General features: G+C 41.1%; 1 protein-coding gene across 4 annotated transcripts in view; it reads left to right on the top strand.

Moving 5' to 3' along the window:
• The window catches only part of CNOT10 (CCR4-NOT transcription complex subunit 10), a 95,716-nt gene that overhangs the window by 37,544 nt on the left and 40,291 nt on the right, over nt 1-17,881 (top strand). For 3 of the 4 annotated variants that reach the window (XR_004029799.1, XM_030812223.1, XM_003256815.3), the window contains exons 8-12: nt 976-1,093; nt 6,835-6,984; nt 9,328-9,530; nt 14,983-15,104; nt 16,350-16,526. Coding sequence is in view for 3 of the 4 variants with exons in the window: in XM_030812223.1 (XP_030668083.1) it covers nt 976-1,093; nt 6,835-6,984; nt 9,328-9,530; nt 14,983-15,104; nt 16,350-16,526 (770 nt within the window). In the remaining variant the exon portion in view is untranslated. The remainder of the gene's footprint in view (nt 1-975; nt 1,094-6,834; nt 6,985-9,327; nt 9,531-14,982; nt 15,105-16,349; nt 16,527-17,881) is intronic. The other variant, XM_030812224.1, reaches the window with a different exon arrangement.

Here is a 17,881-nt window from a genome sequence, read left to right as displayed (position 1 = left end):
TAATCCCAGCTACTCAGGAGGCTGAGGCAGGAGAATTGCTTGAACCCGGGAGGCGGAAGTTGCAGCGAGCCGAGATCACGCCACTGCACTCTAGCCTGGGCGATGGGCGAGACTCCGTCAAAAACAAAAACAAAAATTTGCCTGGTGTGGTGGCTCATGCCTGTAATCCCAGCTACTCAGGAGGCTGAGGCAGGAGAATTGTTTGAACCCAGGAGGCGGAGGTTGCAGTGATCCGAGATCGTGCCACTGTACTCCAGCCTGGGCGACAGAGCAAGATTCCATTTCAATCAATCAATCAATCAATCAATCAATCAATCAGGATTTCAGATGTCCTCCTGGATGGATGTTTAGTCTCCAGAGCTCTCTGCATGCTTTCGTACTCTAAACAGGTAGTACTATCTAGGGTCCTCCACCATGACGATTCTTAGGAGAAGTGAAAGGTCATCTACCATTCAAAACGTGATCTTTGGAACAGCAAGATTAGTGCTTGCAAATAAGGCATTCTGTTGAAAATTCTTCCATTTGTAGAATGGCACTTTTTTTTTCCTATTTATATCTCTGTAGGTTCTAATGAAAGGTGCATTTGTATCTTAAAAATTAAGAAAGATCACTAGTCTCTCTAATAACTATTAAAATGAAGGACATAGATTGTGTTGTCAAATTGGTTTTCAGTTAGTAGTGTAGTAGATGAACACAATCAGTTGATAATCTATAGACTGTATTCTTATACATATACCTATATTTATTTTTTCAGGTGGACCCTTAGTAATTATTTTGACAAAGTGCTTTCTGACAAGTTTCAATTTTTTTGGTTGTGAGAGCAATGAAAAATTTAGAGACTATATAGTTTTTTGTGACTGTGACTTAATTGATTCATTTATGGTTTTGAACACATGTCAGTACAATAGTATAATTAAGATCTTACATTAGGCATCTGAAAACAAATTATAAGTAACTTTTATATTTTCTCTACAGTCTGCACCCTCTCTCTTTCTTAAAAGCAATTTTGAGTACTTAAGAGGTAATTATCGAAAAGCCGTGAAGCTATTAAATAGTTCAAACATTGCTGAGCATCCAGGATTCATGAAAACAGGTAAAAGAAAATTGTGAAATTTTAACTTTTTTTTGCCTGGCTTTTCTACCCCTTCTTGCTTGTCCACCTCCCAACACCCAGTCTTTTGAGTGATTTATGCTAATTTTTTAATGAAAATGTTTTACTATTTCTGGTGCAAAAATTTCCAGGAATTCTTTTTTCTACTTTAGAAGAAACCTCATGAGCCGGGCGTGGTGGCGGGCACCTGTAGTCCCAGCTACTCGGGAGGCTGAGGCAGGAGAATGGCCTGAACCCGGGAGGCAGAGCTTGCAGTGAGCCGAGATTGCGCCACTGTACTCCAGCCTGGGCTACAGAGCAAGACTCCATCTCAAAAAAAAAAAAAGAAAAGAAAAACCTCATTTCTTCTTGCTTTCACTTTGCTTGCTTGCTTTTTTTTACTTTTCCAGGTTGGATTGCTTTCCTCCCCTCCCCTCCCCCACCTTCTTTTTTTCTTTCTTTTTTTTTTTGAAATAGGGTCTTGCTTTGTCGCCCAGGCTGAGTGCAGTGCCACAATCACAGCTCACTACAGCCTCAACCTCCAGGCTCCAGCGATCCTCCCACCTCACCCTCCCAGGAAGCTGGGACTATAGGCATGCACCACCATGCCTGGCTTATTTATTGTAGAAACAAGGTCTCATTATGTTGCCCAAGCTGGTCTCAAACTCCTGGGCTCAAGTGATCCGCTGACCTCAGTCTCCCAAAGTGCTGGGATTACAGGCATGCACCACTGTGCCTGGCCCAGATAGCTTGTCTTTTTTCTTTAACCTGACTTGCCCTCCCTCCCTCCCTCCTTCCCTCCCTTCCTTCCTTCCCTCCTTCCTTCTTTCTTTTCCTTCCTTCCTTCCTTCTCTTCCTTCCTTCCTTCCTTCCTTCCCTTCCTTCCTTCCCTTCCTTCCTTCCCTTCCTTCCTTCCCTTCCTTCCTTCCCTTCCTTCCTTCCCTTCCTTCCCTTCCTTCCCTTCCCTCGCTTCCTTCCCTTGCTTCCCTCTCTTCCCCCTCTTCCTTCCTTCCCTTCCCTTCCTTTCTTTCCTTTCTTTTTTTTTTTGACAGAGTCTTGCTCTGTTGCCCAAGCTGGAGTGCAGTGGCACCATCTTGGCTCACTACAACCTCCACCTCCCTCCCAGGTTCAAGCGATTCTCCCACCTCACCCTCCCGAGTAGCTGGGACTACAGGCATGCACCACCATGCTCAGCTAATTTTTGTATTTTTTTGGTAGAGACAGGGTTTCCATGTTGCCTAGGCTGTATCGAACTCCTGACCTCAAGCGACCCGCCTGCCTCAGCATCTCAAAGTGCTGGGATTACAAGTGTGAGCCACCGCACCTGGCCCTTTCATTTGTTTTGATAAGATCCTTGGACATTTGCTTTGTGAAGTGAGACTTTTTTTCTTCCATCTTTTTTTTTTTTTTAGTGAATTACCATCTATACCAGAAAAATTAGACCTTTTAAGTAAATAATATAATGTTTTTACTTTTTTCTGCCATAAAGGCAGTTAATAATATAATTTTTTTCAGTAACTTGCCCAATTAATATGACTTCTTTAGATCATTACCTGTATCAAAAATCTATAATGCTAGGAAGATAAGTATTATTACATATTCTTGCCTCTATTTAGACTAAAAAGTGTTACAAATCCTTTGATACTAATGATAATATGAAAGTAAAAATTGTGACTGTCATTTAGGTTTATATCATCAGTATTTGATGGGGCAGGAAAAGGAAAATCACTTATTCGAGAAATGAGGATAAACTATTGAAAATGTATGTTTTGCCTCAAGTTTAAAATGCAAACAATATGTTTTTTTGGTATGTTTTCTCTTGTTTTTTTTGGATTCTATTCAGATACACACACAGAATACACATGCAAACGTACTGAGACCTTCCCCTATTTACCCTTTCAGTTCACAGGAGTGATGGAGGATGGAGAAAGGCACTTTGTTCCTTATAATTCTCTTGTGGGTATTATTTCTGTTCTGAATACCCATTTCTAATTCTGCTCAATTTTAGTGTTTTGTTTTCATTGTCATAGTTTCTCCTCAGAGGTCCACTAACACACAACATGCAATGATCCCTCAAACTAAAAAGATAATATACTTTGAGAAAATTTTGCTTAGGATTTTCTTGATGTATATGTCAATATTGACATTGTCGGGCCGGGCGCGGTGGCTCAAGCCTGTAATCCCAGCACTTTGGGAGGCCGAGGCGGGCGGATCACAAGGTCAGGAGATCGAGACCATCCTGGCTAACAGGGTGAAACCCCGTCTCTACTAAAAATACAAAAAATTAGCCGGGCGTGTTGGCGGGCGCCTGTAGTCCCAGCTACTCGGGAGGCTGAGGCAGGAGAATGGCGTGAACCCCGGGAGGCGGAGCTTGCAGTGAGCCGAGATCGCGCCACCCCACTCCAGCCTGGGGGACAGAGCAAGACTCCGTCTCAAAAAAAAAAAAAATTGACATTGTCAGTCTTTATTTATTTATTTATTTATTTTTATTTTTTTTTTTTTTTTTTGAGATGGAGTCTTGCTCTGTCCCCCAGGCTGGAGTGCAGTGGCGCGATCTCGGCTCACTGCAAGCTCCGCCTCCCGGGTTCACGCCATTCTCCTGCCTCAGCCTCCTGAGTAGCTGGGACTACAGGCGTCCGCCACCACACCCGGCTAATTTTTTTTTTTTTTTGTATTTTTAGTAGAGACGGGGTTTCACCGTGTTAGCCAGGATGGTCTCGATCTTCTGACCTTGTGATCCACCCGCCTCGGCCTCCCAAAGTGCTGGGATTACAAGCTTGAGCCACCGCGCCCGGCCGACATTGTCAGTCTTTAAAATGGAGGCAGGAGCTGGAAGCGGTGGCTCATGCCTGTAATCCTAATGCTTTGGGAGGCCAAGGCAGGAGGACCAGGAGTTCGAGGCTCCAGTGAATCATGATCATGCCACTGCACTCCGGCCTGGGCAACAGAACAAGGCCTTGTCTCTAAAAAAAAATTAATAAATAAAGATGGCCAGGCGTGGTGGCTCACACCTATAATCAATCCCAGCACATAGGGAGACTGAGGCCGACGGATCACTTGAGGTCAGGAGTTCAAGACCAGGCTGGCCAACATGGAGAAACCCCGTCTCTACACAAAATACAAAAATTAGCCAGGCATGATGGCATGCGCCTGTAATCCCAGCTACTTAGGATCCCAAAGTGCTGGAATTGTAGGCGTGAGCCACCAAGCTCAGCCTAGTTTTTCTCTTTTAAATATTGTCATTGCTTAATTTAAAAATATGTCAGAAGATTACCTTTAGATTTTAAGTGCTAAACAATAAATATCCTGATTATTAATTTTGTCTTTCTAGTCAGGCATTTTATACCACTAAGGGCCATCGTTTTGGAATATTTGGGTAGCTATTTAGAAAAAGAATATTAAAGGCCAGGCACGGTGGATCACGCCGGTAATCTCAGCACTTTGGGAGGCTGAGGCGGGCGGATCACAAGGCCAGGAGATCAAGACCATCCTGACTAACACGGCGAAACCCCGTCTCTACTAAAAATACAAAAAATTAGCCAGGCGTGGTGGCGGGCGCCTGTAGTCCCAGCTACTGGGGAGGCTGAGGCAGGAGAATGGCATGGACCCGGGAGGCAGAGGTTGCAGTGAGCTGAAATTGCACCACTGCACTCCAGCCTGGGTGACAGAGCAAGACTCTGTCTCAAAAAAAAAAAAAAGAAAAGAGAAAGAGTATTAAAGCTGAGATTACTTTCATTACGCCAAAATAAAATTCAGAGAGATGAAGGATTAACATTTAAAAATAAATAAAAGCAGTAAGATAAAACTTGGATGGATATTTTAATTTTGTGATGGGGAAGGCTTGAATAAACATTTTCCAAAATCTAAGTACCATAGAATTTAGAAAACATGGCTAAATTTGATCACATTAAAATGTTAAACATTTTATGATTAAAAATGTAAACACACATACACATACTGAACCAAGTCACAAAACAAATGACAAACAGAGGTGGGCAGGAATATTTGAAACAGATGTGACAGAAGGTTTCTATAATATATAAAACAACTAGTAACCAACAGAAAAAACATCTGTAACCAAATAAAGAAATAGATCGGCCAGGAATGGTGCTCACGCTTGTAATCTCAGCACTTTGGGAGGTCGAGGCAGGAGGATCACTTGATTCCAGGAGTTTGCAACCAGCCTGAGCAACATAGGGACCCTGTCTCTGCAAAAAAATTAAAAAATTAGCTGGGCATGGTGGTCCATGCCTGTAGTCCCAGCTACTCAGAAGACCGAGGCATGAGGATTGCTTGAGCCCAGGAGGTCAATGCTGCAGTGAGCCCTAATTATGCCACTGCACTGTAGGCTGGGCGACGGAATGAGACCCTGTCTCAGAGAAAGAAAAAAAAATAATACGGATGAAAGATAAGAAGAGGCAACACAGGCTGAAAAATACAAATTCCCAAACATGAGAAGATGCTTAGCTGCAGTGGTATTTAAAGAAGTGTGAATTAAAATCAGTAGAGACTTACAGTTTAACAGACATACTCTTTTTTTTTTTTTTTTTTCTTTGAGACAGTCTCTTTCACCCAGGCTGGAGTGCAGTGGCGCCATCTTGGCTCACTGCAACCTCTGCCTCCTGGGGTCAAGAGATTTTCCTGCGTCAGCCTCCTGAGTAGCTGAGATTACAGGCACCCACCACCATGCCCGGATAATTTTCCTTTTTTTTTTTTTTGAGACGGAGTCTCGCTCTGTCACCCAGGCTGAAGTGCAGTGGCATGATCTCGGCTCACTGCAAGCTCCACCTCCCAGGTTCATGCCATTCTCCTGCCTCAGCCTCCCGAGTAGCTGGGACTACAGGCACCCGCCACCACGCCCGGCTAATTTTTTGTATTTTTAGTAGAGACAGGGTTTCACCATGTTAGCCAGGATGGTCTTGATCTCCTGACCTTGTGATCCACCCACCTCAGCCTCCCAAAGTGCTGGGATTACAGGCGTGAGCCACCTCACCCGGCCCAATGCCTGGCTAATTTTTGTGTTTTTATTGGAGGTGGGGTTTCACCATGTTGGCCAGGCTGGTCTCGAACTCCTGACCTCAAGTGATCCACTCGCCTCAGCCTCCCAAAGTGCTGGGATTACAGGCGCAAGCCACCGCACCTGGCCTCACTCTGTTCTTTTCTATATATTCTTGCTATTCACTTAATATACTTTGGTTGTTTCCATGCATACTTGCTTCCTTGTTTCTAATTTCTACATAATATTTCATTAATGGATGCAATGCATATACATTATATTACTGATAAACACTTTTTGTCTTTTGCATTTTTGTATCATTTGTCTACAGTTACTAAAAATTAGCTGGGTGTGGTGGCTCATGCCTATAATCCCAGAACTTTGGGAAGCCAAGGTGAAAGGGTTGCTTGAGCCCAGGAGTTCGAAACCAGGGTAGGCAATATAGTGAGACCCTGTCTATTTTAAAAATTGTTTTAAAGAAGGAAAAAAACAATCAGAACAAAATTAGACTAACAAAATAGGACTGGTTTTTTAAAAATAATTTGTATCACCTTTAATAAAAGAGATTTTAAAAGGAGTTTTAACATTTTTCAGATATTTCCTAAATTTCAAATGCCTTGTGAACTGTTCTTTAGGGAGTAAGTGGAATGGTAACAGTGTTAACTCATGCAAGATGAGCCCAATTCTTGTCTGAGGGACATCAACATTAAAATTTTTCTGTGGACAAATTTATTTGCATTTTTTTCAGGTGAATGCTTGAGATGCATGTTCTGGAATAACCTTGGTTGCATCCATTTTGCCATGAGCAAGCACAATTTGGGAATATTTTACTTCAAAAAGGCTCTGCAGGAGAATGACAATGTCTGTGCACAGCTCAGTGCAGGTAGTACTGATCCAGGTAAGCCCAGTACTGGGAGACAGTTTGTATTTACTACTTCAGAAAAGCATGATTTAAAAAGCATGAATGTGGTTAAAATACCCACCAAGTAGACTTACATATAGTTAACTCTGATCTTACCCAACAAGTTTGGCCCTGGGGATTTTTAGTAGATATTGCTACTTTGAATAGCAATAACAAGGTGTTAAGAGTAATTTTGAATTATCCAGAAATTTAAGATGCATTCCATTTTTCATTGATTTGAAAATGAGTAATTCCCTGTGGTAATGTTATATACCAGAATGTTTGATTAGTCACAACATGGCTGCCAAACTAGGTTTATTACAGATTTTTTTTTTTTTTTTTTTTTTTTTTTTTTTGAGACAGAGTCTAGCTCTGTCATCCAGGCTGGAGTGCAATGGTGTGATTTCAGCTTATTTCAACTTCTGCCTCCTGGGCTCAAGTGACCCTCCCACTTCAGCCTCCTGAGTAGCTGGGACTACAGACACATGCCACTGTACCTGGCTAATTTTTGTGTTTTTTGTAAAGATAGGGTTTCACCATGTTGCCCAGGCTGGTCTGGAACTCCTGGGCTTAAGTGATCCTCCCACCTCAGTCTCCCAAAGTGCTGGAATTACAAGTGTCAGCCACTGTGCCCGGCTTATTATAGATTCTTTGCAGAGTTTTACATGTGATAGTACTGGCAGCATCTGACAGTCTTTAAGCAAATTCCTGACATTTATCCTTTAATATTCATTATCATATGGATTCTTGATCTGCAATGCCTAAAATCAAACAATTATTTAGCTTTTAAAAATAATAACCAGGCCGGGCGCAGTGGCTCACCCTGTAATCCCAGCACTTTGGGAGGCCGAGGCAGGCGGATCACGAGGTCAGGAGATCGAGACCATCCTGGCGAACACGGTGAAACCCCGTCTCTACTAAAAATACAAAAAATTAGCCGGGCGAGGTGGTGGGTGCCTGTAGTCCCAGCTATGTGGGAGGCTGAGGCAGGAGAATGGCGTGAACCCTGGGGGGGCGGGGCCTGCAGTGAGCTGAGATCGCGCCACTACACTCCAGCCTGGGTGACAGCAAGACTCCATCTCAAAAAATAATAATAACAATAATAATAATAACCTATTTAGGCCAGGTGTGGTGGCTCACGCCTGTAATCCCAGCACTTAGGGAGGCCGAGGTGGGCAGATCACAAGGTCAGGAGATCGAGACCATCCTGGCTAACACGGTGAAACCCTGTCTCTACTAAAAATACAAAAAAACTTAGCCAGGCATGGTGGCAGGCGCCTGTAGCCCCAGCTACTCAGGAGACTGAGGCAGGATAATGGCGTGTACCCGGGAGGCAGAGCTTGCAGTGAGCCGATATCCCGCCACTGCACTCCAGTCTGGGCGACAGAGCGAGACTCTGTCAAAAATAATAATAATAATAATAATAACCTATTTAATTGATGACAAATGTATTATAAATCAAGGTAGACCGAAACATTGAATAGATGATAACACATGACAATAAAATGGTTAACCAAGATGAATTTTATTTTTTTTTCTGAGACGAAGTCTCACTCTGTTGCCCAAGCTGGAGTGCAATGGCATGATCTTGGCTCACTGCATCCTCCACGTCCCAGGTTCCAGCAATTTTCCTGCCTCAGCCTCCCGAGTAGCTGGGACTACAGGCACACGCCACCATGCCCGGCAATTTTTGTATTTTTAGTAGAGACGGGGTTTCACTATTTTGGCCAGGCTGGTTTTGAACTCCTGACCTCGTGATCTGCCCGCCTTGGCCTCCCAAAGTGCTGGGATTACAGGCGTGAGCCACTGTGCCCAGCTGAAAATTTTAAAAAGTGGAAACTTTATACAGACTCTAAAAATGTTGGCTAGGCAATATGGCTTATGCTTGTAATCCCAACATTTAGGGGAGGCCAAGGTGGATCACTTGAGTCCAGGAGTTCAAGACCAGCCTGGGCAACATAGTGAGACCCCCCATCTCTACAAAAATAAAAATAAAAAATAAAAGAGAATAAAGTAAAAATGTAGAAAAGTAGTATAAGGTTCAAAGGAGTGAGAGCGGGTCCCATCTCTTATCTTTGCCTTCCTGGAACATTGTTGCCTGAGGAGCTGGCAAATGAGAAGAGACATCTCTGGCTCTGCCAGCATAGACAACTGAGATGACACTGGAGAATATTTGTGGGGTTGAGGATGGAGACCACCATTGGTGAGAACTATTAAAACTCAGATCAGGATTATTGGTGTTAAACATGGTAGTGTCTAAGTACTTAATGGAGTAAATGTTTTCAAGGTTACCATTACTGTAAATCTAATGATGTATTCTTATCTAATTTTTATCACTAGGTAAAAAATTTTCAGGAAGACCCATGTGTACGTTACTAACCAATAAGAGATATGAATTGCTGTATAACTGTGGAATTCAGCTTCTTCACATTGGAAGGCCTCTTGCTGCCTTCGAATGTCTGATTGAAGCTGTTCAGGTTTATCATGCAAATCCTCGCCTCTGGCTACGGCTGGCTGAATGCTGCATTGCTGCCAATAAAGGGGTGAGTGCTACTTGGGTATCTTTTTGAACCCTGTCTTCTCCCCACTTACTACTTCTCCCTGGAATGGTTAAAAAAAAAAAGAAAAAGAAAAAGAAAAAAACCTTGGAAACATACATAAGACATTTCTTTTTTTTTTTTTTGAGATGGAGTTTCTCTCTTGTTGCCCAGATTGGAGTGCAATGGCATGATCTCGGCTCACTGCAACCTCCACCTCCCGGCTTCAAGCAATTCTTCTGCCTCAGACTCCCAAATAGCTGGGACTACATGCACATGCCACCACGCCCAGCTAATTTTGTATTTTTAGTAGAGATGGGGTTTCACCATGTTGCCCAGGCTGGTCTTGAACTCCCGACCTTACGTGATCTATTCACCGCGGCCTCCCAAAGTGCTGGGATTACAGGCTTGAAATGTATAGATAGTCTTCTCTTCTTAACCACTGGGAAAAAAAAAATTAATTTCAAAAAGTCATTTGTTGGCTGTGCGCAATGGCTCACGCCTGTAATCCAAGCACTTTAGGAGGCTGAGGACGGTGGATCACTTGAGCTCAGGAGTTCAAGACCAGTCTAGACAACATAGTGAGACCCCCATTTCTACAAAAAATTATTGGGTATTGGGTGTGGCAGTGAGCGCCTGTAGTCCCAGCTATTCAAGAGGCTGAAGCGGGAAGATCGTTTGGGCGTGGGAGGTGGAGGTTGGAGTGAGACCAGATAGAGCCACTGCACTCCACCTTAGGCAACAGAGCGAGACCCTGTCTCAAAAAAATAAAAATAAAAATTTAGAAAGTCATTTGTTAACGTTCTCATTCTTGGTAAGTAAGTATGGCAACATTAAAGAGTTGAAGCCAGTGAGAAAGTCATGTATGTTGGAACAGTGGTCTGCTAGCTGCTCCAGGGGTCAGGATACATGCATCTGCTGGCATAAGAATAGTGTGTAGCCTGGTGATTAGAAAAGGTCTGATCACAGCTGGGCGCGGTGGTCACGCCTGTAATCCCAGCACTTTGGGAGGCCGAGGCGGGTGGATCACGAGGTCAGGAGATCGAGACCATCCTGGCTAACACAGTGAAACCCCCGTCTCTACTAAAAATGCAAAAAATGAGCCAGGTGTGGTGGCGGGCGCCTATAGTCCCAGCTACTCGGGAGGCTGAGGCAGGAGAATGGCGTGAACCCAGGAGGCGGAGCTTGCAGCAAGCCAAGATCGCGCCACTGCACTCCAGCCTGGGCGACAGAGAGACTCTGTCTCAAAAAAAAAAGTTCTGATAACATAATGTGGAAAGAGCTGCATTAAGCTGGATTTCCTTCATTGCCTGAGGGTTTTACTTTGGTTTCAGTAAATGATACAGAGTTTATGGATTACCAGGCTGTTCCTCTCTGACACGTGATTGCCCATGGTAGCTATGAGAATAGGCCAGTTTACATTGCTTTCCATGCTTAGATTATCTCTAAATGGCAATTGGTGGAAGCCTTTTGAATTTCAATTTGGGAGGGATCAGTAGGAGATAGGGGAAAGATGGGTTGTATCAGAATTACCAGATATGTGTGTCTTCCATTTGCTACCCCACGCCCTGCCCTTGCTGTGCTTTTTGGGTGTGTGTAAACATTGGGAAGGTATGGTACCTGGAGGTTTTACCTTGTGTGCCTACCATAGGTGATATAAGATGTTGAGGCTCTCCTCCTGCTGAACAGCAGTTTCTGAGAAGTACAAGAACTAAGGGGATTAAAGAAGTGTGTTTGCTAGTTTTCATACGTGGTACTTAGGTAGTTTATGATTTGAGTATACCAACAGAGGAAGAGATGAGTGATTTGTCTTTGAAAGACTTTAATGATTTAATTATACTTTGCTTTTTAAAAGACAACTTTCTTATTGGTTAATTCTTAACTGATAAACAGTTCTAGGCAGAATGTATACTTCTTAAAGGTAAAAGAAGCAAATAGAAATTGCTTATTCTCTTTAATCTGTTTATAAATTTAAGTGTTGGGGGCCTTTCTTTGGTATTTACTGGAAACCAGGGAGTTACTTTTTTTCTGGGACTAGGGAAAGATTGTAAAGTTTAATATTTTCTTTTTAAATTAACTGGTTTTAGAAATAGTACTTTTAGGATTGTGTTTGTTCTACAGAAGCCTTTGAGCTTATAAGGTCTCCTCCCCTCCCCCTAGAGGAGAAGGAGCGGGAGGGGAGGATAAGTATTTTCCATATTAATATGCTGCCAGTCCTGTTTTTTTCTTTTTTCCTAGAAAAGTTGTAAATTTGTAATTTTTAAAAAATGGTAAAGATGACTTTTGGTTGCCATAACCTCATGAACACACACAATTTGTGCTGCTAATAGAAAACTTGCCACCAGTAATATCTTTGTCTGTGCTTTTCCTCCTCCTAAAAAAAACTTTAGGGTAACCTAAAAAACAGTATAAACAAGCCCAAAACACTAATAAAATCAGAGGACAAATCCCAATATGAGTAATTGTAAACTCCAAATAAAATTTCATAAAATTTGTTTTATTTAGTCAGGACAGGAGGTGTGCTGAACAAAGTAGTCTGTACCTTGAGAAATAAATTCATTTTGGATTAAAAAAAAATTAACTTGTTTATGCTAAGGAGGACATTTTGTCCTGAATATCTGGTACATATTATTTCAGACTTGGCAGAGGCAAGGCTTATATTTACCTGGACAGTGTATAAATATGGGAAAAGATCTGCTAAACAAAAATAGTCCCAATATTTTAATTATGTATGATCCTTTTACCTTAAAACTTTTCTGGCACACTTTCTGGCTATCAGTGATTGAAGGTATGGATTATTATTCTACATTTTTTAGTTCCAGTCCATCACGGGCCAGTTTGTTTTCATCTGTTGCATCTTCATATCTAGCCATTTGGATCAGTTTTCATGGCCTTAGCAATAAGAAAAGAGAAGAGAATATGGATGAATCCATGTAAATTTATCACCACAACTAGGAAAAGAAGTCAGAATGGAAGTCCTCACAATAATGGTTTAAAATATCCACTTTTTCATTAATATTGCATGGCCTCTCTATACACAATTAGTTTTGATCAGAGCAGTTTTATTGTATTTTTTTAGCACTGTGTAGTATGTTCTTTATTAAAAGTCGTATATGGAAGTACAACTATAGTAAGTTACATTCAGGAGCAATAAGTAACAGTACAGAAACATTTGTGTTTAGAGAAAAGACTTTTTGCAGGGCAGAGATTAGTTTTGCAAATTCATATTGATTGACTCCAGTTTGTTCTGTTATGTGAGAATTTGGATGTCATTATAAGATAACTACTTGGGATTCCACTTGCAGATAAATTAGAGACTTGTTTTATTTTATTTTTGAGACAGGGTCTCACTCTGTCACTCAGGCTTGAGTGCAGTGGCGTGATCATGGCTCACTGCAGTCTCGAACTCCCTGGTGTCAAGCGATCTTCCCTCCTCAGCTTCCCTAGTAGCTGGGACTATAGGCATGCATGACCGTGCTTGGCTAATTTTTGTATTTCTTTGTAGATACGGAGTTTCACCACATTGCCCACACTGGTCTCGAGTTCCTGGGCTCTAGCGATCCACCCGCCTCAGCCTCCCAAAGTGCTAGGATTACAGGTGTGAGCCACCTTGCCCAGCTTAGTTTTATTTTTTAAATTAAAAAAGATTTGGCCTAGAGCAGTGGTTCGTGCCTGTATTCCTAGCACTTTGGGAGGCTGAGGCGGGTGGATCAGGAGGTCAGGAGATCAAGACCATCCTGGCTAACATGGTGAAACTCCATCTCTACTAAAAATACAAAAAATTAGCCAGGTTGTGGTGGCAACCACCTGTAGTCCCAGCTACTCAGGAGGCTGAGGCAGGAGAATTGCTTGAACCCGGGAGGCGGAGGTTGCAGTGAGCTGAGATCGCGCCACTGCACTCCTGCCTGGGCGACAGAGTGATACTCCATCTCAAAAAAATAAATAAATAAAAGATTTTTCCTGGCTGGGCGTGGTAGCTCACACCTGTAATCTCAGTACTTTGGGAGGCCAAGGCGGGCGGATCACTTGAGGTCAGGAGTTTGAGACTAGCCTGGCCAATGTGGTGAAATCCCATCTCTACTAAAATACAAAAATTAGCCAGGTGTGGTGACAGGCGCCTGTAATCCTAGCTACTCGGGAGGCTGAGGCAAGAGAATCACTTGAACTCAAGAGGTGAAGGTTGCAGTGAGCCGAGACTACACCACTGCACCCAAGCCTAAAAAAAAATTTTCCAGCCTCAGCAACTTGGCAAAACCCTGTCTCTAAAAAAAAAATAATAAATAGAAAAATTAGCCAGTCATGGTGGCACACAACTGTACCTGTAGTCCCAGCTACTTGGGAGGCTGAAGCAGGAGGATCACTTGAGCCCAGGAGGCTGAAGTTGCAGTGAGCCGAGATCGTGCCACTGTACTCCATCCTGGGCAACAGAGCCAGACCTTGTTAAAAAAAAAAAAAAAAAAAAGAAGAAAGAAGGAAAGAAAGAAAGAAAGAAGGAAGGAAGGAAGGAAGGAAAGAAAGAAGAAAGAAAGGGAAAGAAGAAAGAAAGAAAGAAAGAAAGAAAGAAAGAAAGAAAGAAAGAAAGAAAGAAAAGAAAGAAAAGAAAGAAAGAAAGAAAGAAAGAAAGAAAGAAAGAAAGAAAGAAAGAAAGAAAGAAAGAAAAGGTAGATACAAGGGGGTCTCACTGTGTTGCACAGTGAACTCCTGGTTTCAAATGATCCTCCTGCCTTAGCTTCCCAAAGGGCTGGGATTATGGGCATGAACCACTGCACCCAACCAAATTAGAGACTTAGAATGAAGGGGGATCACAAATGAAATTATCACTGTGAGCTCTGTAGTGAGATAATACATCTTAATCAAATATCCTAAAGTACTATGTATGTGTTAGTAGCTTTTGTTATTTTCAGTTTAATGTTTATGCATTTGGTGTGGGGATTTTAATTTCCTAGAAGGCAAGTATTGTGTCCATGTAAATTTTTACCATGTACAGCTTATTAAAGTTTATATATTGTTGACAATGTAATTAATACTTTGAATTAAGAAGGAAATGATCTGTGTTTTAGGAAGTGGAGCTGCTTCTTTTTTCTTTTACACTATTTTGGGGTCTCGTATTTTCCTTACTCTGATGTCAAAGTACCTGTAATATGTAGCATGGTACTGGAGGTCTAGAATATTCTAAGTAAATGATTCTAAATAAATTATTGGGACATAATTGAATTGGATTTTGTTCTTAGAATGTTCTCCAATCTCATGTAAACAAAATGTAGCACATATCCCAGATTTTCAGCCTTATATACTTTTTCCACTAATACCAAACATGTTTCCATTATCACCAAAAAAAGTCCTCATTGATTTTAAGAACTTTCTTAAATTTAGAGTAATTGTGAGAGGTATTCCCTCATTTTTTATACCACATCTTACAATTCCCTTAAATTTATTGGAAATTATTTGTATTTTGTAGACTTCTGAACAAGAAACTAAAGGCCTTCCCAGCAAAAAAGGAATTGTACAGTCTATTGTTGGTCAAGGCTATCATCGTAAAATAGTTTTGGCATCACAGTCTATACAGAATACTGTTTATAAGTAAGTATTTTGCAAAGAAAAAGTGTATATATATTTAATACTAGTTTACATAATGTTACTTATATATAAAAGTATGATTAGGATTTATCATTGCATAGGAGGAACCACTTTGTAACTAGATTTTATTGCTATTTCAACAAACAGACCCTCATGTATAGGTCCATAGTGAATGTTATCTAACGTGATTTTGGTTTATTACATCCATGGGTGCTGCAATTACTGATGGCCTAGGAAACCCTAGTCTGTTCAGTGCCATTATTAAGAATGTCCAGAAGAGGGCATCTTGGTATCTCCTTTTTATGTAGTTTTGGTTATCATTGATACTTTTCATTTAGGTATTTTCTTATAGTCCCTAGGACTGAAAATACATGAAAGCGAAGTCTTGCTATTCAGACAAAAAAGGTGTATTAAAACATAAAGCAACCAAAGCAGTATAGAAGCTGTCACATGTATAATCTTCATTTGACAATTTGGAATTGCCATTATTTGTAAAGTGACAAACTTTGCAAATAATTAGCTGCCTTAATTTGTTTCTGTCAAAGAAGAAAATTGTTCTGTACCGTTTAAAAGTTTTTCCAAAGTTTAAAAAATATCAGATACACAATAATTTAGTTAAACTATAATGCAGGAATATTTTTTAAAACTATTACGATAAAGCATTTCAAAGTTTTAAAGCAATTTCAAAGTTGTTACTACTTTTCAAAATTTTATTTTTCCCTAGTAAAAATTCTGTTTGGGTATATCAAACCAACAGAAAGCTGTATAAAATGTCAATGAAATTATAAGACAAAAAGTAATGTTGCTGTTTCAAAGTGTATAGAGGCATTTTTGAAAGCAAGGATCAACCAAAGTAAGGCTTAGACGTGAAAATCTGTTTTCTTCCCTTTCATCCCATTCTTAATATACCTCTCCTTGCCCTCATTACAGTTGCCCTTGTCTGCAGTTTCTGTAATATGTTAACATTAACATTGTGATATACATCGAATTGTCTCTCCCCCTTGGGTCTCATTCCTGGAGACACAGTGTATGTAATTTATATACTTGCAATCCATTATTTATACTATTTACAACCTATACTTAGGATTTGGGTTCTTTAGCATGCTTTTATAACTGCTTATATTAAAATTTCTACCTATCAAAAGGCATAGCTTTCATTTATAATCGATTGGTTTTATTCCTCATAATAAAAAAGCCTTATTTAAAAATATTTTGTCCACTTAGCTAATTTGGTTTTGTTCTTTTAAGTGATGGGCAGTCTTCGGCCATTCCTGTAGCCAGTATGGAGTTTGCAGCCATATGTCTCAGAAATGCCTTGTTGCTGCTACCTGAAGAACAGCAAGATCCAAAGCAGGAAAATGGGGCTAAAAATAGTAATCAATTAGGTGGGAACACAGAGAGCAGCGAAAGCAGTGAAACTTGCAGGTATTCTAATCCTTGTGACCTCCCTTGGCAAAATCCTTTCAGGACTTCTTTAGTAAACCCTTTGTTCTTTAAGTAAATTCCTAAAATCTCCAACCTGAATTTCTGAAATTCTCTGTTTTGCATAACAAGAAAGGAAAGTATTTATGTTTCTAAGTCTTTCTGGAAGAGAGAAATAAGGTGAAGGCTAAGTTAGGAGAGATCCTTGAAAAAGAAAAGTAGAAAGTAGCAGCCTCGGCCGGACTCAGTGGCTCATGCCTGCCTGTAAAAGGCTGAGGCAAGAGAATCGCTTGAACCCAGGAGGCAGACGTTGCAGCAAGCCGAGATTGTGCCACTGCACTCCAGCTTTGGCGACAGAGTGAGACTTCATCTCAAAAAAAAAGTAGCAGCTTTTCATTGACAAGAGGGATATTTGTAAGAAGTCCTATTGTCAGACAGCTTTAAAAAAATTTGGCCAGGTGTGGGGGCTCAAGCCTGTAATCCCAGCACTTTGGGAGGCCAAGGTGGGTAGATCACTTGAGGTTAGGAGTTCAAGACCAGCCTGGCCAACATGGTGAAACCCCATCTCTACTAAAAATATAAAAATTAACTGGGCGTGGTGGTGGGCACCTATAATACCCGCTACTAGGAAAGCTGAGGCAAGAGAATCACTTGAACCCGGGAGGCAGAGGTTGCAGTGAGCCAAGATCATGCCACTGCACTCCATCCAGCCTGGTGACAGAATGAGACTCCATCTCAAAAAAACAAAAAATTTATTAAAATAAACACTTAACTCCTAAAGCTGCTCATTTCTTATTATCCTCTGTCTATGCTCTTAATATACTATAATCACTAACCTCCAGAATATTTTTATATATTTCTGGTTTTCTAGTATAAATTCAAAATTATGCAATTTTGGGGTGCTGGAGGAGGCCAAGAGTTCAAGTCTAGCCTGGGCAGCATAGCAAGACCCCATCTCTTCAAAAAAATTAAAAATAAATAAATAAATAAAAATTATGTGACTCTATAGAAATTGGGAGAACTTTATCTAGTACGGACAAAACACGTACCATTATATATAGGAAATTCAGCTTCTTTCTTTCTTTCTTTTCTTTTTTTTTTTTTTTTTTGTCGTTGTTTGTTTGTTTTTGAGACAGTCTCCCTCTGTCACCCAGGCTGGAAAGCAGTGGCATGATCTCAACCTCATTGCAACCTCCACCTCACAGGCTCAAGTGATTCTCCTGCCTCAACCCCCTAAGTAGCTGGGATTATAGGCCCAGCACCACTATGCCCGGCTAATTTTTGTATTTTTAGTAGAGATAGGGTTTTGCAATGTTGTCCAGGATGGTCTTGAACTCCTTACCTCAAGTGATCTGCTA

Source organism: Nomascus leucogenys, chromosome 4, assembly GCF_006542625.1.
Source record: "Nomascus leucogenys isolate Asia chromosome 4, Asia_NLE_v1, whole genome shotgun sequence".
Classification (NCBI taxonomy): Eukaryota; Metazoa; Chordata; class Mammalia; order Primates; family Hylobatidae; genus Nomascus; species Nomascus leucogenys.
The sequence above is the reverse complement of the archived record's forward strand: the minus strand, read 5'-3'. Positions and strand labels throughout refer to the sequence as shown.